Raw genomic sequence first — 20494 nt, forward strand, 5'->3', positions numbered from 1 at the left:
ACTGAGACGAAAGGCAAAGAATGACTGGGGGATGAGGAGGAGTATTTAAGACTTTGGCTGGGTTGTCTTTGCCTCCTCCTGGTGGCCAGGTTCTTATTTCCCCAAAAGTAATGAATGTAGCTGTGGACTCTTTCCATTTAAGAAGAAAACATAAATTATGCTTACCTGATCAATTTTTTTTCTCTGACGGGAAGAGTCCACAGCTGCATTCATTACTTTTGGGAATTCAGAACCTGGCCACCAGGAGGGCGGCAAAAACACCCCAGCCAAAGGCTTTAAATACCTCCTCCACTTCCCTCATCCCCCAGTCATTTTGCCGAGGGAACAAGGAACAATAGGAGAAATACCAGGGTGAAAAAAAGGTGCCAGAAGAACAAAAATGTACTTGCCACATCATATATAAAGTATGGGCGGGGAGCTGTGGATACTTCCCGTTAGAAGAAAAGAAAATTATCAGGTAAGCATAATTTAAGTTTTTCTTCTCTTCGGGAAGAGTCCACAGCTGCATTCATTACTTTTGGGAAAACAATAACCAAAGCTAATTGGACACTGAATGCAAACAAAGGGTGGGTACAAAAAGGCGGCCTAAAGCTTGTAGAGGACACTGAATGAAACCAGAAGGGGTAAAAGGCAGACCCTTAATCTGAGGGCACCACAGCCTGTAGAACCTCTCTCCCAAAAACAGCTTCCGCAGAAGCAAAAACGTCAAATTTGGTAAAACTTAGTTAAGGTATACAAGGAAGACCAGGTAGCCTCCTTGCAAATCTGCTCCATAGAAGCCTAATTTTTGAAAGCCCAGGATGAAGCTAGTGGAATGAGCCGTAATGCTCTGAGGAGGCTTATGTCCCGCTGTCTCAAAAGGCCAAGCGGATCAAGCTCCTTAGCCAAAAAGACAAAGAAGTAGCAGAAGCCCTCTGAGCCATGCGCTTCACTGTATATTCAACAAAAGATTTAGATTGTCTGAAATCCTTTGTGGTCTGAAATAGAAATTTCAAAGTACAAACCACATCCAGATTATGAAGTAACCTCTCCTTAGGAGAAAAAGGGTAAGGACAATAAAGAAGAGGAACAACTATCCACCTGATTGATGTTACGGTTAGACACCACCTTGGGGAGAAACCCCAAGCCTGGTGCGAAGGAACAGCCTTATCATGAAACACCAGATAAGGGGGCTCATATTGCAAGGCCGCCAGCTCAGACAATCTGCGTGCTGATGCAATGGCCAACAGAAAGAGAACCTTCCAAGAAAGATCCTTTATGTCAAGAGAATGCATAGGCTCAAACAGAACCCTCTGTAAGATCTTAAAAACCAAGCTTAATCTGCCAAGGTGAAGCAGCCTGCCTAAAAACAGGTCTGATTCGAGACAGAGCCTGAACAAAAGATTGGATGTCAGGAAGATCCGCGAGTCTCCTATGCAACAGAGCAGATAAAGCTGAAATTTGTCTTTTTAGTGGAACAAGCGGCGAGACCCTTCTCCAAACCCTCTTGGAGAAAGGACAAAATCCTGGATACCCTCACCTTGTGCCAAGGGTAGCTGATGACTAACACCAGGACAAGTAAGTCCTCCACACCTTATGATAGATGCGTCGAGTGACTGGCTTTCTTGCCTGAACTAGAGCGTCAATCACATTCTCAGAGAAAAAAACTTTTTGCTAAGACTAAACGTCAATCTCCACACAGTCAGCCTCAGAGAATCTAGATTTTGATGTTGAAAAAGGACCCTGCTCTAGCAGATCCCTGCGACAAGGCAACCTCCACGGCGAAGAGTATTACATCCCCACCAGATCCACAAACTACGTCCTTCTTGGCCACAAGGGAGCAACCACTACACAAGTTAGAAGCGGTAACGGAGGAAATATGTATACTAGACCGAACCCCCAAGGCATTGCTAAGGCGTCTATTCAGCTCCGTCGTGGGGGTCCCTCAACCTCGATCCGTATTGGGGAAGCTTGCAATTCAAGCTTGACCGCCATGAGATCGATCTCCGGCGTCCCCCATCTGCAACAGATCTCCGCAAACACTTCGGGGTGAAGAGACCATTCCCCCCGGAAGAAAAGTCTGCCTGCTGAAAAAAATCCTCTGCTTCCCAGTTGTCCACACCCGGGATGTGAATCGCAGAGAGCGAACAGTTGTGGGCCTACCGCCCACTCCAGGATCCGAGACACCTACCAAGGTAATATTGTCCGTCTGGAACCTGATAAAGCTGAAGTCCCCCAGACGAGGCCACGCCCTTAGAGCATTGTAGATCGCTCGAAGCTCCAGAATATTTATTGGAAGAAAGACTCGAAGCAAGACCACTTCCCCTATGCCATCCTGGCACCACAAACATCTCCCCATCCCGCCAGACCTCGCGTCCGTGGTCACAATCTCCCAGGACGGTCTCAGGAAGGATGTCCCCATGGACAGTGATCCGGCCGGATCCACCAGGAGAGGGAAATCTGAGTCTGCGCATGCCATGATATCAGCTTTGACAGATCGGAATGATAGCCGATCCACTGTCTCAACATGGCACAATTGAAGAGGTCTGAGGTGAAACCTGGAAAATGGAATGATGTCCATGCTGAGACCATGAGCCCAGGTCTTTTCCATGCACTGAGCTACATATGGTCTCACTGTAGACTGAAGGGCAAGACAGGTAGACGCCATCTTTGTGTGTCGCTTGATGGTGAGGAAAGATCTTCATGACACAGAGTCCTATGATCGTGCCCAGAACTCCACCCTGGTACTGAAACCAGAGAACTATTCTCAAGTTGATTCTTCCAACCGTGAGATTGAAGTAACTGCAGCAGGAGCCCTGGTGTGGGGCCACTGCCAGATGGGAATGACAGTGCCTGAACCAGTATGTTGTCCAGGTAGGGGCGTCACCACAATGCCCTGGGGGGGTCTGGCTACTGCTAAAAGGGCCCTCAGGACCTTTGTAGAAGACTCTAGGGGCCGTCACCAGAACAAAGGGGAGAGGGCCACGAACTGGAAGATGCTGATCCAGAAAAGCAAAACCTGAGGAACCTGTAATGGTCCCTGTGAATCGAACATGAAGGTAGGCATCCTTCAAGTCTATAGAGGACATTAGCTGCCCCTCTTGAACTAGGGGCAGAATGGATCTGATCGTTTCCCATTTTTGAACGATGGAGACAGACAGGAAATTGTTTAGAAACATTTGAGGTTCAGAATCGGGCTGAACGTACCCTCCTCCTTTTGGGGACCACGAACAAATTGGAGTAATAAACTAGACCTTTTCTGCATGGGGTAACTGGTACAATAACCCCTAGAGTGGAGAGATCCCGCACGCAACCCAGAAAAGCTTGATAGACAGGTTTGACAGAAGGAACTGCCCATGGGGCGGAGAGGGACTTGAACCCTAATTCTATAACCCCCTGGGTGAGTACATTCCAAAACCCTGGGGTCCTGGACATCCCGCAACCAGTCATCTAAGAATAGAGACAATCTGGGCCCCACTCAGTCCGCAGACCAGTCGGGGGGCCGCCCCTTCAATGCAAGGCTTCTTGCTCTGCTTAGACTTGTTTCAGGCTTGAGCAGGCCTTCCAGGCACCCTTTGGTTGGTCCACTTTCTCTGAGGGCTGTGCGTTGCGCGTTAACCCCACAAAAAGGACGAAAATTAGAACCCTTAGGTTCGCCTTCTTATCCTGGGGAAGAAGGCACCCTTGACCCAACCTGGACCGAACAGGATCTTGCCCTTAGAAAGGGCAAAGACAGCAGCCTCGTCTAATAGTCATGTCCGCCAACCACTATTATAGCCACAGAGTCCTGCGGGCTAGAACCGAAAAACCCGATATCCTTAGCATTCAGTTTGCATATTAGCGTCACAAATGAAGGAATTGGCCACCTTTAGGGCCTTAATCTTCTCCTGCACCTCCTCAAATGGAAGGGTTTTGCCCCTCAATTATAACAAATAAGGCGTCGCACCAATATGAAGCAGCCCAGCAACTGCCGCAGCCCGGTTTAAAAACAAACCTGTTTGTTAAAACATCTTTCGTAACATGTTTTTCAAACTTTTAACCATAGGCTCCTTGAACGAAGAACAATCCTCTAAAGGAATCGTTGTGCGCTCAGCGAGCATGGAGATGGCCCTATCCACTTGGGAATGGTCCCCCCACAACTCCAGCTGGGCCTCCGGAGTGGGGAAAAGCTTCTTAAAATGAGAAGAGGGGAAAAGGAAGAACCTAACCGCTCCCACTCGTTCTTTATAATGTTCGCCATCTTGACGGTCACCGGGAAAGTCTGGGAGACCATCCTGTCTTCGTAGACCTTATCTAATTTAGGAATGGTGGGCTCTTCTAGAAGCTTCGTTTACATAACCCTCCAAAGTAGCCAGAAACGCAAGTTCTCTATCTTAAACCTAAAACCGGGCTCCTCCACCCAGAGGTTTAGATGACACATACTCCGACCTCGAAAGGGCCCCTTCCGATGCGTCGGAATGGGCCTCGTCATTGTATACCATCCGGGGCGTCCGACAGACATATCCTAGGACGGGCCGCTATGAAAAGCTGTACGCTTGCGCTTAGCAGAACGTGGCAAAAGCATGGATCCCCTTAGCAGACTGCCGTTTCAAGCTGATCCGCAAAATCATGCGGCCCAAGCAATCTCCCTCAAAGGAGTAACAGTCGGACCCTGGGGCGCTGCATGTGGGATAGGGGGCGCCATTAGGGAACGCACCTCATGGGACGGTGACCCCCCTCAGAGGTGGATGGCTCAGTAGTGCTAGACATTCTCTTATGTTTAGAAGTCGTAGCCTTCTCAAGGCATGTGGAACACAGTTGCGCAGGCTGGTCTAACCAAAACCTCACAATAAACATAGGTATAAGACTTAGTCAAAGAGGGAGTACCCTCTAACACGTCAAAATCCTCCATAGCTTTTAGAAAAAAGATAAGACAGGCACCCTTATAACCACCAATGGGCCAGGGCACTCAACCACCTCCTATGATCCGGACTGCAGAAGTCGCTTCGTATTCTCTGTCGCAGATCAGACTGGGAAGTGAAAGATGCCCCACCCGGTTACAGGATGACTCCCGCAGGACCGCCCCTGCCGAGAGAAAAACGCACCAAAAAAAAGACAGCGCAAAAACTCCTGGAAGAGAACCTGTAAGTTCTCACAAAAAATGCCAGAGCCGTGTCCTTGCACATAACACAGCAATCACACAATAAACATATCATGTACATACCCCCCCCCCGTTCAATAATCCCCTTAAAGGAATATTAACTCTTGATTCTATAAAGATAAAAAATGCCAAGCTGTGGCCCTATCTTCTGCGTGTCATGATATAAAATATGAAACAATCTTACCAGAATCTATGACGTCGAACAGGACACACGGCCCTTCAAGTGTGACAGGTGATAGCTGCGCTCCTGACATGGACTTAATAATCTGCAAAACTGTAGGAGCTGTTAATATGAGTCGGGATGGTGTTGCAAAGGGAAGCTCTCTCTGCATCTCCAGACTCTAACGTTCACCCAGGCCCTCAACCGAGAAGCTTGAAAAGCTACTTAAAACTCCGTCCCATAGTGAAGGGTAGAACCCCCTCATAAGAGACCTCCCGATTTTCCGGCACTTCTCTGCCACCTCCTGTGATGAAAGGCAAAAGAATACTAGGGGATGAGGGGAGTGGGGGAGGTATTTAAGGCCTTTGGATGGGGTGTCTTTGCCTCCTCTTGGTGGCCAGTTCTCATTCCCACAAGTAATGAATGAAGCTGTGGACTCTGCTCCCCTTTAGACTGAAAACTAAAAACGACAAGGGAAAAACCGAAAAGCCCATGTAACCACTCATCAGTTACACAACCTGCAAAGCCGTGCTAGAGACCACTCATACCCAGAGTCTACTGAGCACAAAAGCCTCCGAGGAGTCAGCCCTATGGCACTCGACTCCCACAAAAAAATATCCCCCAATCTAAAATCAAAAAACCTCTATCTACTCCCGAGAGGGAGAGTAGAGGAGACCCCATAAGAGATCTGAAGGACCATCCAACACAGGCTCAAATCAAACTAGCCAAAAAATCTATTTACCACCCCGAGAGGGAGAATAGGGGACCCCATGAGAAATCAAAGGACCAACCAACACGGGCTCAAATCAAACTTAGGAGCAACCCAAGGCTGCCACAGGACCACTGCCCAGGGGAGACAAGACTCCTAGAAGGCCAAGGACTAGAAGAAAAGTCCATAGTCAGGAGAAAAATGGCACTAGGATGACTGGAGGGGCCACCCTCATATCCCTGACACAGCACCATACCACCACATATGGTGTTCCAGAAAACCGCGAGTTCCCCCTTGCAACTTAGACAAGTTAACAACCATCGGGCAAGAGAAGCATAAACAAGCAATGACAGAAAAACCATCCTAGCAGCTTAAAAAGAGCTCTCTAAGAGGACACAGAGCCACCTGAGAGCAAAAACTTGCGAGACCAATCACCAGACAGCTAAAGCTGTCCGAGAAGAGGCAAAAAATCTCGACACAGCTCAGCTCCGACCAGAAAATTCTGGATTCCAAGGGAGCGTCCCATCCCGGCAGCAGACACCCGCCAGTAGAGTGATGGGCCCCAAGAGTCCCCCTCCAAAGGGGAGGACAGATTCAATAAAAGTAAATGAATCCACACTTGCAAAGAGCAGACTGATCCCCTGACTTACTTCCAGGATTACGGCCCGAGCCCAAAGGCTAGTCAAAGACCAGAAGGACAAGAGTCTCCGACCTTCGGAAGAAAAAGGGATGGATCTACGAGAAATCAAAACCCCCAGTGTAGAACTCTGACCGCTACTAAAAACTGGCATGCTAACCCTGAGCCAGGAGCAGGAACCTCATGCTCGGATCCAAGGACCCCTACACTGCATCCTTCCATAAAGAAGGAAGACTCCTCAAGGGAAGAAAGCACTCTGACCCACCCAATTCCGTGATTCTGAGAACGCAAGGAAGGTAAAAAACCCTATAAAAGCGAGAAAACAAGGACCCACAGAGGCCCTTCAGATACTGAGGTAGCCTCCAAATCAAGGAGAACCCCTCCCCCACCCTAGGTGAGAAGAAGAGGATTAAAGCAACGGTAACCACCCTACCAATAGAGGTGAAACCTTTCGGCCTATATCGCCATCGACTTCCCGGATACTAGACCTCCCGGAAGTCATTCACATCTCCAAACTCCAAAGGAATGGAAACCTATGGTTCTGAGTCCCCAGGGACCCTAGGAACCACAATGACGTCTGAAAAGTTGGTCACACATCCCAGCAAAATGCCAGAAAAAACAACTTATATCGGAGCACACAACCTTCCTTCCAGAAGCGTTGGATCTAAGCCCTAGGCCCCATACTTCATTGGAGGATCCGAGCCCGGAGTCCATAACAATAGGCCATAAGAGACATTTTAGAATCCAACAGGATAATCAGCACCACATGAAACCCAAGAACAGTAGAGAGCGCCCGACCATTACCTGCCTGGTACAAAAACATTTCAGAACTGTCTAAGGTCCAAGAAAAATCGACCTGAAGGTTCGATAATATGAACTAGAAAACATAACTTTGGTCTTAACCAAGGTGCGCAACTCCTGAGGAAGTGCTCATGCAACCACAAAAATCGCAAGTATCAGTTCCAGAGAAAGAACGTTCCCAAAACGGAAGTTATATCAGACGTGAGCTTATACAACAAATCAAATACATTCTATCCGGATCAAAATAGAAGTAAGAGGCAGCACCCGCGGGTGAATGCCCAAGGAAAAAAGGGTATGCCCACCAGACCAGCCGCTCAGGGACCCCCCTTCACCCAAGCTCAGAACTGGAAACGATACATAAAAGAAAGAAAGAAAAACGAAGATGTCAAGGAGATTAGCTTCATCCCCAAACATCTAACCCAGCTTGCCTTCCGGCATCTAAGGCCTCGGATCCCTCAGCCCACAAGGACTCTAGCAAAGCCAAAACAAGCCGTAGCAGGACATGAAGACGTGGTAACCTATAACGGAAGGCAAAATTATCCCTCGCCGGATCGATAAAACAACTCCGGGCCCAAGGTTGGGGGCCCCTGAAGCCTCAGAGGCCCATGCTTCCCTAGAAGGGCCGAACTGAATCAGGTGATTCTCCACGGCCCGACGGGCCCTGGTTGACGGAACACCGGACAGTATCTTAAGAATATTTCACTTGGGAGATATAAATGAGCCAGCGCCATAGATATGGCCATGCGGAACTGTGCAGTAACCTCTGGAGGAAACAAGTCACCTTCCGGGGGAGTAAGAGGCCATAGGGACATCTGCTTGCGTAGCAAAGGAAAGTTCTGGGACACGCGCCTCACAGAATCTAGAATCCTCGGGGGGCGGATGGCTCAACGCACTCTGAAGTCCCTGATTCGGGAGAAGAGAGTACTCTGGAACGGCAATCAGAACATAACTGATGGGCATGGATAACTCGGGGCCATTTCATATTCAACACAAGACGCTTTCTCCGAATCGGGAGACATACGTGTAAAAGAAAAAAAAAATCAGAACCCTCCATCTTGGGATTACAAAAATGACTAACACTAACTGGCACCCTCTTTACAACCCCCTCAATGGCTGGGGCACTCACCACCTCCTATTGAACCAGACACCAACGAGCAGACTCTCTGTCGACACACAGTCAGCATATGGAAGTGAACAAAAACGTAACTACACCCGGTCACGAGGTGCACCGCGCAAGTCATAAAAAGAGCGTGCCAAATCTAAAGATCGTGCCAATTGATGATAAGGCCGTAAAGTTCCCAAAAGCCATAAACTTAAGCATTACTACACATCAGCAGATAGAACCACATAAACATGATTAAAGTGCCCCCTGTTCAAGTAACCCCCATCAGGGGATATTAACCCATGATTCCTATTTTAAGATAAAAAGAGTCCAACTGGACCCGACCTTTTTGTAAACGATCACATTCACATAATAAAGTAAAATGAAACGATCTTACCGGGAATATATGCCATGGAACGTGAACGGGGCCCTTCAAGTGTGACAGATAGTAACCTCACTTCTGACATGGACTTGAGCGAATAAGAGGCAGGCAGCGAAAACTCATCAACGCTGAATGGCCGAAGGAGTTGTTAATAAAAGTCGGGTGATGTTTCGCAGAAAGACTCTCCCTACATCTCCGGACTCTAAACTATCATCCATTGTTCTCACTGAGAGGCTGACAGGACTAGCTTAAAACACCAGTCCCATTTCGAAGAGTACTACCCTCCATAAGATACTATCTTCAACTTCTGACACTTCTCTGCGAACCTCCTGTGACTAAAGGCAAAGAATGACTGGGGGATGAGGGAAGTGGGGGAGGTATTTAAAGCCTTTGGCTGGGGTGTATTTTAACACTAGCAATGCCCCGCCAACGGGTTAAAGGTAATTAAAAGTAGCACTCAAAAATGGTGGAAACTACCAGTAACCAAATTAGCAGTGGTAGCATCATGGCCTAGCTATGCAAAACCATTGGTGATTGTTATTATGGCCCTTGAAAGTAAATCATACTAATGCAACACATGCTATAAACATGAAAGTTCATACTGTAGTCCCCTCATTTATTAAACCTACCAAGAATTTTTCCGTGGCTTCTTGGCCAACAGCACTGCAAACATCTCCAAAGTTTGCTGCACAAACCTGAAAAACATAATTTGTTAAATTGTATTATTTTTATTATTATATTAAGCATCTGTCTGAACCATTTCAGTGTTCTCCACAGAAAATGCTGTAACTGGGTGGTATTATAAAGTACCCGGGTGGGGGCAGTGTAATACTTTCTAAGTATTATAACATTTTCTTCTATCTAAAAGCACAAAATAATTGCATACAAAATGTATTTAACGATAATTTGGGCAATAAACATAGAAACAATTTAATATTATATAATTTTATAGCTTAAAGTGAATGTCAATTTTGATGCTAAAGTGCCCAGTTTTTAAAAATTCAATTAAAAACAGTGGCACTTTAATTCATAAAAATTTACATTTCACTCCTGTTGAGAAAAAAAAACTTACCTTTTAATCTTGACAGCAGCTCCAGCTTCCTCAACCCGTTGCAAAGCCTCTTCCGGGGTCTAAAATGAGGAATCCGGCTTCCTCCAATTACGGTGTTGAATAAGACACTGATTCCCGGGGCGGGGGGTGGAGCCGTGATTGGAGGATGACCTATCCATCATTTCTAACATCAGAAATGGCTTGCAACGACCGGAGGAATCTGGAGCTGCTGTGAATTTTAAAAGGTAAGTTTTTTTTCACAACAGGAGTGAAATGTAAATTTTGATGAATTAAAGTGCCCCTGTTTTAATCGAATTTTTAAAAACCGGGCACTTCACCATCAAAATTGACATTCACTTTAAAGGGACATTCTGGTTAAAATTTAAATGCACATAGATAAATTACATATTTGTAACATTCATGTATTGGCAAAAATGCTTCTAGTAAAAACTATCACCGTTTTAGCGTTAACATTTTGCATAGCTACATCTTCTCCGTGCATAAATATTGAAGCTCCTTAGAGCACCAGTGGGGCTTGTATCATGCCAATCATTAACAAATTGAGTCATTACCATATGGTACAAGCACCTTAGGCTCTCTAAGCATTGCCATGTTAAAAACAAACTATGCTTACCTGATAATTTAATTTCCTTCTGTATAAGGAGAGTCCCCGGCATCATTCCTTACTGTTGGAAAATACTGAACCTGGCCACCAGGAAAAGGCAAAGACACCCCAGCCAAAGGCTTAAATACTACCCCTACTTCCCTCATATTCCAGTCATTCTGCCAAGGGAACAAGGAACAGTAGGAGAAATATCAGGGTATAAATGGTGCCGGAAGAGAACAACAATTTTTTGTCCGCCCATCAGAATATACGGCGGGAGCCATGGACTCTCCTCATACAGAAGGAAATTAAATTATCAGGTAAGCATAATTTATGTTTTCCTTCTTAATATGAGGAGAGTCCACGGCATCATTCCTTACTGTTGGGAAAACTATACCCAAGCTCTAGAGGGCACTGAATGATAACAGGAGGGGGTAAAGTAAAGGCGGACCCTAATCTGAAGGCACCACAGTCTGTAAAACCTCCCAAAACCTGATTCAAAATTTGTAGAATTTTGAAAAAGTATGTAAGGACGACCAGGTAGCCGCCTTACAAATCTGATCCATAGAGGCCTCGTTCTTAAAGGCCTAAGAGTGAATGAATGAGCAGTAATCCTTTGAGGAGGTCTAAGTCCCGCTGACTTGTAAGCTAAGTGTATAACACTCCTCAACAAAAAAGATAAGGAAGTCGAGTAGATAATAAACAAGGAAGAAGTTTGTCTAAAATCCTTAGTAGATAAAACCTCAAAGCTCAAACCACATCCAGATTATGAAGTAAACGTTCCTTCAAAGGAGGAGGATTAGGACATAAGGAAGGAACCACAATCTCCTGATTGATGTTACAATCAGACACCACCTTAAGAAGAAAACCCAAGCGGGTACGTAGGACAGCTTTATCATAAGGAGGCTCACATTGCAAGTCCGCAGGCCCTGTGCCTTCTTAGCACCCCAAACAGCTCCCCATCCAGAGAGATTCAGAGACAGATATGAATGATCGCCGTTCCACTGTCTCAGCATGCACAGCTGTAGTGGTCTGAGATAGAATCTGGCAAAAGGAATTATGTCCACAGAGGATCTTGAGGTCTGGAGGGCAAGACAAGCGTAAGTTAGCTTGTAACGTCTCTGGTCTGTAAAGAATATCCTCATGGATATGGAGTCTATTACAGTACCCAGGAACTCCACCCTGGTACTGGGAATAAGAGAACTCTTTTTTTAAGTTTATCTTCCATTCATGAGATCTAAGAAGAAATAGAAGAGCTATCGAATGGTCGTCTGCCAGACAGGATGGTGCTTGAACCAGAATATCGTCCAAGTATGGTGCTACTGCTTTTGGCCAGTGCAAACAGAGCCTTCAAAAAAACCCTTGGAGCAGTAGCTAGACTAAACAGTACTGCAATAAACTGGAAGTGCTGGTCCAGGAACGCAAACCATAGGAACTTGAAGTGTTTCTTGCTTATTGAAACATGAAGGTAAGCATCCTTCGAATCTATCGTTGTCAAGAACTGTCCTTCCTGAACTAAGGGAAGAATGGACCTTATTGTCTCCATCTTGAACGAGGGGACAGATTGGAATTTGTTTAAGCACGTTAGGTCCAGAATCGGGTGGAAAGTTCCCTCCTTCTTTGGGACCACAAAAAGGTTTGAGTAGTATCCCAGATCTCTTTCTGCAATAGGTACCAGGACAATGACTCCCAAGGAGGAGAGATCCCTCACGCACCCCAAAAAGGCTTTTCTCTTTTCTGGCTTTAAAGACAGGTTTGACAAGAGGAATCTGCCCCTGGGTGGATGAGACTTGAAACCTATCCTGTATCCCTGAGAGATGACCTCCAGGACCCACAGTTCTTGCACGTCCCCAAACCAAGGGTCTGAAAAGAGCGACAGTCTGCCCCCTACAAGATCCAGATAAAGGGGGCAGCCCCTTTATGCCAACTTTGTCTCGCTGGCTTCTTGTTCTGCTTGTATACTCTCCAGGACTGAGCCGGCTTCCAAGTCCCCTTGGATTGCTCTGGCTATGCGGAGGGTTGCTGACGTTGGGATTTATCCGAACGAAAGGAACGAAAATTAGGACCTTGTCCCTTAGGTTTGTTCTTCTTATCCTGCGGTAAAAAGGCACCTTTGCCTCCAGTAACCGTGGAGATAATTGAGTCCAGGCCTGGACCAAATAAAATCTTTCCCTTAAATGGGAGGGAAAGAAGTCTTAACTTCGAAACTCATGTCCGCAGACCAGGACTTCAGCCAGAGTGCCATATGGGCTTGAACAGAAAAACCTGAATTCTTGGCATTCAGGCGAATAATTTGCATATTTACTAGGGATGCACCGAAATGTCGGCCGCAGAATGGGCCTATCCCATTTCGGCCGAAAGAGGGGCAAACCGGACGAAAATTAAATGCTCTATATGAAATTAAATTAACCCCTAAGACACCAAGAAATCAACCCCTGGCAGCCAGATCTTGATCCCCAAAAGTGTCCTCCCCCGTGCCTCACTATCCACTGTGGCTGGGTTATTTCCAGGCCATAATCAACTGAACTACAGGCCCCAGAATGCCTCACGGTCAGAGGGGGTGCAGAACTGTGGGCTATTCACCAAATTGAAGCAGAGTGAGAGAGAACTTGCAGTGTCAGTTGAATTTTATGTAAAGCCATATAGTTACTTGTCAGTGAGTGTGTGAAAGGTTCATTACGTATATTTACCCTTATCTGGCTCCCTGTCTAACCGTGACTTTATTTGAAAAAGCAGCTCATTGAGTCCTGCACAATGAGTTGCTTTTTCAAATAAAGGTACGGTTAGAGAGGGAGCCAGAAAAGGGTAAATATATGTATGAGCCTTTCACACACTTATTGACAAGAGGATCCGTTACAAGTAACTATATGGCTCTATTGGCAAGTGTCATAAAATCACCTGACACAGCAATATTAGAACTACTGTGTAAACAGACAGAGCGGGCTGCAGCATGGTTTCAATACAAGCAGTTGTCGCAGCATAATCAAATAAAAATTATGTGATTAATCCCCCCTGTTCAATAAATCCCCTCTGGAGATATTAACCCTTGATTCCATACAGATAATAGGTGCCACACTGTGAACCTGTCTTCTTTCGTTACCATATGTGTATAAAAAAAAATTAAAAATCTTACCAGAATCTATGCCGTGGGAACAAAAACACAGCCTCTCGGGGGGGAACTTACGGGAAACAGCCATCTTTGGTCGCAATATTTGAGCTGCTGCAGTTTGTGAGAATATTTTCTTAAAATATAAGATACATGGAGTCATCTACTACTCAGACTTCTAGATTCTATACCATAAGAGGCTCCTGCAACGATTGAGGCCTCCTATTGTGCCTTTCTGCAGCCTAAATATACCAGAGAATACGTTGAGCCTGGCCTCCAGACTAACCCCCCCAGCAGGTATTCTTGGATGCTTGCTGTGACGCAGTCTTTGGAATAAGCTGCACTTAACTATGGAGGAAGCCTATATAGCCCTACGAGATCTTTGAAGTCACAAGAGCTGAAAATTGTGGAAAGACTGGGACCGGCTTCCATCTCTGATGGAAACTTTGACTAGTGAGAGAGCTGTATCCGGACATGCGAGTTGCCTTGTGTAGCGGGAGTCGCTTCTGTTATATGCCGAGACCCGGGCTGTGAGACTACCCGGATTGCAGGATTTTTCAGACCAGCATAAGACATTGGCTGTGCCACGAGGTCCGAAGTATGAGACAGAGACACTGATGGGTGGAATCCATGGATCTTGCTTCACTTTCAGACCTAGCCATTGAAGTGACATCGGTGGCTTGCATGCTGTGGTTTTTTTGGGACACTGATACTGCCTGTCTCTCCTCAGAAAATGAGAAATTATGGTCGAGTTAGGGGGCCTCAGCACCTTGGCATTTACGCTAAGCGGCATTGGACTGGAAAAAGTGAAAGCAGGTGTTGATGAGAAGCCATCAGATCTATTTCTGGAAGTTCCCACATTTGAACAATCTGAAGAAATACCTCTGGGTGAAGAGACCAATCGCCCGGATGCAACGGTTTTGGGCACGGAGATAATCCGCTTCTCAATTGTCTATTCCTGGAATATGAACTGCAGAGATTAGACAGGAGCTGGATTCCCGCCCAAACCAGAATTCGAGATACTTCTTCATAGCCAGAGGACTGTGAGTCCCTCCTTGATGATTGAATGTATGGCCACAGTTTTGACAATTGTCCTGTCTGAAAACAAAATGAACGTATTCTCTCTTCAGAAGAAGGCCAAGACTGAAGAGCTCTGAAAATTGCACGGAGTTCCAAATAGTGATCGGTAATCTCACCTCCTGAGATTCCCAAACCCTTGTGCTGTCAGAGACCCCCCACACAGCTCCACAACCTGTAAGACTTGCATCTGTTGAAATTACAGTCCCAGGTCGGAAGAACAAAGAAGCCCCCTGAACTAAACGATGGTGATCTGTCCACCACGTCAGAGAGTGTCGTACAATCGGGTTTTAAAGATATTAATTTAGATATCTTTGTGTAATCCCTGCACCATTGGTTCAGCATACAGAGCTGAAGAGGTCACATGTGAAAAAGAGCAAAGGGATCGCGTCCGATGCAGCAGTCATAAGACTAGAATTTCCATGCATAAGGCTACCGAAGGGAATGATTGTGACTGAAGGTTTCGACAAGTCGAAATCAATTTTATGACGTCTCTTGTCTGTCAAAGACAGAGTCATGGACACTGAATCTATCTGGAAACCCAAAAAGGTTACCCTTGTCTGAGGAATCAATGAACCTTTTAGTGATTGATCCTCCAACCATGATTTGAAGAAACAACAAAAGTCGATTCGTATGAAATTCTACTAAATGTGAAGACTGAGCAAGTACCAAGATATCGTCCAAATAAGGAAATACCACAATACCCTGTTCTCTGATTACAGATATAAGGGCACCGAGAACTTTTGTAAAAATTCTTGGAGCTGTTGCTAGGCAAAACGGCAGAGCCACAAACTGGTAATGCTTGTCTAGGAAAGAGAATCTCAGAAACTGGATAGTGATCTGGATGAATCGGAATATGCAGATATGCATCCTGTAAATCTATTGTGGACATATAATGCCCTTGCTGAACAAAAGGCAGGATAGTCCTTACAGTTACCATTTTGAATGTTGGAATCCTTACATAACGATTCAATATTTTTAGATCCAGAACTGGTCTGAAGGAATTCTCCTTCTTTGGTACAATGAAGAGATTCAAATAAAACCCCAGCCCCTGTTCCAGAACTGGAACTGGCATAATTTCTCCAGCCAACCTCTAGATCTGAAACACAATTCAGAAAATGCTTTAGTCTTTCGCTGGGTGTACTGGGACACGGGAAAGAAAGAACCTCTTTGCAGGAGGTCTTATTTTGAAACCAATTCTGTACCCCTTCTGAAATAAGTGTTCTGAATCCAAAGATTGTGAACAGAATTGATCCAAATTTCCTTGAAAAAACGTAATCTGCCCCCTACCAGCCTGAGCTGGAATGAGGGCCGCACTTCCTTCGATAGTGGGAAACTTAGAAGCTGGCTTTGCTTTATTCCAGACTGGAGATGGTTTCCAAACTGAAACTGCTCCTGAGGATGAAGGATCAGGCTTTTGTTCTTTGTTGAAACGAAAACGATTATTAGCCCTGTTTTTAATCTTTGATTTTTTATCCTGAGGTAAAAAAAGTTCCTTTTCCCACCAGTAACAGTTGAGATAATAGAATCCAACTGAGAACCAAATAATTTATTACCCTGGAAAGAAAGGGAAAGTAGAGTCGATTTAGAAGACATATCAGCATTCCAAGTTTTAAGCCATAAAGCTCTTCTAGCTAAAATAGCTAGAGACATAAACCTGACATCAACTCTGATAATATCAAAAATGGCATCACAGATAAAATTATTAGCATGTTGAAGAAGAATAATAATGTTATGAGAATCATGATCTGTTACTTGTTGCGCTAAAGTTTTCCAACCAAAAAGTTGAAGCTGCAGCAACCATCCGCCAAAGATATAGCAGGTCTAAGAGATTACCTGAACACAAATAAGCTTTTCTTAGAAAGGATTCAATTTTCCTATCTAAAGGATCCTTAAAGGAAGTACCATCATGCGTAGGAATAGTAGTGCGCTTTTAGCAAGGGTAGAGATAGCCCCATCAAACTTTAGGGATTTTGTCAAAAAATTCTAATCTGTCAGACGGCACAGGATATAATTGCTTAAAACGTTTAGAAGAAGGAGTAAATGAATTACCCCAATTTATTCCATTCCCCTGGAAATTACTTCAGAAATAGCACCAGGAACAGGAAAAACTTCTGGAATAACTACAGGAGATTTAAAGACCTTGTCTAAACGTTTAGATTTCGTATCAAGAGGACCAGAATCCTCAATTTCTAATGCAATTAGTACTTCTTTAAGTAAAGAACGAATAAATTCCATTTAAAATAAATATGAAGATTTATCAGCATCAACCTCTGAAACAGAATCCTCTGAACCAGAAGAATCATTAGAATCAGAATGATGATGTTCATTTAAAAATTCATCTGGATAAAGAGAAGTTTTAAAAGACTTTTTATGTTTACTAGAAGGAGGAATAACAGACATAGCCCTTCTTAATAGATTCAGAAACAAAATCTCTTATGTTATCAGGAACACTCTGAACATTAGATGTTGATGGAACTGCAACAGGTAATGGTATTTTACTAAAGGAAATAATTTCTGCATTAACAAGTTTGTCATGAAATTTAATACAAACAACAGCTGGAGGAACAGCTACCAAAAGTTTACAGCAGATAACACTTAGCTTTGGTAGTTCCAGCACCAGGCAGCGATTTTCCTGAAGTATTCTTCTGGCTCAGATGCAACATGAGACATCTTGCAATATGTAAGAGAAAAAACAACATATAAAGCAAAATTGATCAAATTCCTTAAATGACAGTTTCAGGAATGGGGAAAAAATGCCAAAGAACAAGCTTCTAGCACCAGAAGCAATGAAAAATGAGACTTAAATAATGTGGGAGACAAAAGCGACGCCCATATATTTTTAGCGCCAAATAAGACGCCCACATTATTTGGCGCCTAAATGCTTTTGGCGCCAAAAATGACGCCACATCCGGACGCCGTCATTTTTGGCGCAAAAGACGTCAAAAAAAATGACGCAACTTCCGGCGACACGTATGACGCCGGAAACAGAAAAGATTTTTTGCGCCAAAAAGTCTGCGCCAAAAATGACGCAATAAAATGAAGCATTTTTCAGCCCCCCGCGAGCCTAACAGCCCACAGGGAAAAAGTCAAATTTTTTAAGGTAAGAAAAAATGATTGATTCAAATGCATCATCCCAAATATGAAACTGACTGCCTGAAAATAAGGAATGTTGAACATCCTGAGTCAAGGCAAATAAATGTTTAGAATACATATATTTAGAACTTTATAAAAAAGCGCCCAACCATAGGCTTAGAGTGTCACAGAAAATAAGACTTACTTACCCCAGGACACTCGTCTACATGTTGTAGAAAGCCAAACCAGTACTGAAACGAAAATCAGCAGAGTAATGGTATATATATAAGAGTATATCGTCGATCTGAAAAGGGAGGTAAGAGATTAATCTCTACGACCGATAACAGAGAACCTATGAAATAGACCCCGTAGAAGCAGATCATTGCATTTCAAATAGGCAATACTCTCCTCACATCCCTCTGACATTCACTGCACGCTGAGAGGAAAACCGGGCTCCAACCTGTTGCGGAGCGCATATCAACGTAGAATCTAGCACAAACTTACTTCACCACCTCCATAGGAGGCAAAGTTTGTAAAACTGATTTGTGGGTGTGGTGAGGGGTGTATTTATACGAGCATTTTGAGGTTTGGGAAACTTTGCCCCTCCTGGTAGGAATGTATATCCCATACGTCACTAGCTCATGGACTCTTGCTAATTACATTAAAGAAATCCTAGTCGCCTGCAGGTAAAACTTAAAGGCACGACCACGTCCAAATTGTGCAGAAGCCGTTCCTTCTGAGAGGTAGGATTAGGACACAAGGAAGGAACAACAATCTCCTAATTAATGTTCCGATCAGAAACAACTTTAGGAAGAAATCCTAATTTAGTAAGTAAAAACTACCTTATCAGAATGAAAAATAAGGTAAGGGGACTCATATTGTAATGCCGAGAGCTCTGACACTCTGCGAGCAGAAGAAATAGCAACAAGAAATAAAACTTTCCAAGATAACAACTTAATATCTAAGGAATGCATAGCAGAAGAAATAGCAACATGAAATAAAACCTTCCAAGATAACAATATAGAAGGAATGCAGATTCAAACGGAACCCTTGAAGAACTTTGAGAATCAAATTAAGCATCCATGGAGGAGTAACTGGCTTTGAACACAGGCCTGATCCTGACCACGGCCTGACAAAAAGATTGCACATCTGGAACATCTGCCAGACGTTTGTGTAACAAAATAGATAAGGCAGAAATTTGACCCTTTAGGGAACTAGTCAATAATACTTTCTCCAAACCCTCTGGGAGAAAGGACAAAATTCTAGGAATCTTAACTCTACTCCAGGAGTAGCCCTTGGATTCACACCAATATAGATATTTACACCAAATTTTATGGTAAATCTTTCTAGTTACAGGTTTACGAGCCTGAATCATGGTCTCTATGACTGATTCTGAAAAGACCTGCTTGGAATAAAATTAAGTGTTCAATCTCCAAGCAGTCAGCTTCAGAGAAACTAGATTTGGGTGAAGGAAGGGCCCTTGAATTTAGAAGGTCCTTCCTCAGCGGAAGTCTTCAAGCTGGCAGAGATGACATGTCCACCAGATCTGCATTCAAATCCCGCAAGGCCAAGCCGGTGCAATGAGGATCACCGAGGCCCTCTCCTGCTTGATTCAAGCAATAACCCGAGGAAGAAGAGCAAACTGAGGAAATAGATATGCTAGATTGAAGGACCAAGGTACCGCCAGGGCGTCTATCAGTACCGCCTGAGGGTCCCTGGACCTCGACCCGTATCTCTGAAGATTGGCATTCTGCTGAGATGCCATGAGATCTAATTCTGACTGACCCCATTTGAGAATCAGGCTGGAAAACACTGCCTGCTCAGGAAGTCTGCCTCCCAGTTGTCCACCCCTGGGATGTGGATCGCTGACAGACAGCAAGAGTGGGTTTCCGCCCACTGGATTATTTTGGTTACCTCTGTCATCGCAAAGGAACTCCTTGTTCCTCCCTGATGATTGATGTAAGCCACTGAAGTTATGTTGTCCGACTGGAACCTGATAAACTGGACCGAGGCTAGCTGGGGCCAGGCCAGAAGAGCATTGAAAATCGCTCTCAGTTCCAGAATGTTTATCGGTAGAACAGACCACTGAGTCCAAACTCCCTGAGCCTTTAGGCATCCCCAGACTGCTCCCCCCATTCTAGAAGGCTTGCGTCTGTTGTCACAATCACCCAAGATGGTCTGCGGAAGCAGGTTCTCTGGGAGAGATGATCCCGAGACAACCACCATTGAAGAGAATCCCTTGTCTCCTGCTCCAGAAGAATTAGAGAGACAAGTCCGCATAATCTCCGTTCCATTGTCTGAGCATGTTTAACTGCAGAGGTCTGAGATGGAACCAAGCAAACGGGATGATGTCCATTGACGCTACCATCAGCCCGATTACCTCCATGCACTAAGCCACTAATGGCCGTGGAGTGGACTGAAGAGCTAGACAAGTATCGAAAATCTTTGATTTCCTGACTTCTGTCAGAAAAATCTTCATTGATAGGGAATCTATTATGGTTCCCAACAAAGTTAACCTTGTATTTTGGGACTAAGGAACTCTCTTCCAATTCACCTTCCATCCATGAGATTGCAGGAAGGATAACAACATTCCATGTGGGATCTTGCTTGTTTTAAGGATGGCGCCTGGACTAGGATGTCGTCCAGATAGAGGCCACCTGCAATGCTCTGT

The 20494-nt window shown here is 44.8% G+C and overlaps 1 protein-coding gene across 1 annotated transcript in view; it reads right to left on the minus strand.

The window, feature by feature from the left end:
* Nucleotides 1-20494, minus strand: part of LOC128651370 (serine/threonine-protein phosphatase 4 regulatory subunit 1) — a 515789-nt gene that overhangs the window by 228173 nt on the left and 267122 nt on the right. Inside the window, exon 8 of the mRNA XM_053704495.1 lies at nt 9540-9605. Coding sequence (XP_053560470.1) covers nt 9540-9605 — 66 coding nt within the window. The remainder of the gene's footprint in view (nt 1-9539; nt 9606-20494) is intronic.

Source organism: Bombina bombina, chromosome 1 (genome assembly GCF_027579735.1).
Source record: "Bombina bombina isolate aBomBom1 chromosome 1, aBomBom1.pri, whole genome shotgun sequence".
Lineage (NCBI taxonomy): Eukaryota > Metazoa > Chordata > Amphibia > Anura > Bombinatoridae > Bombina > Bombina bombina.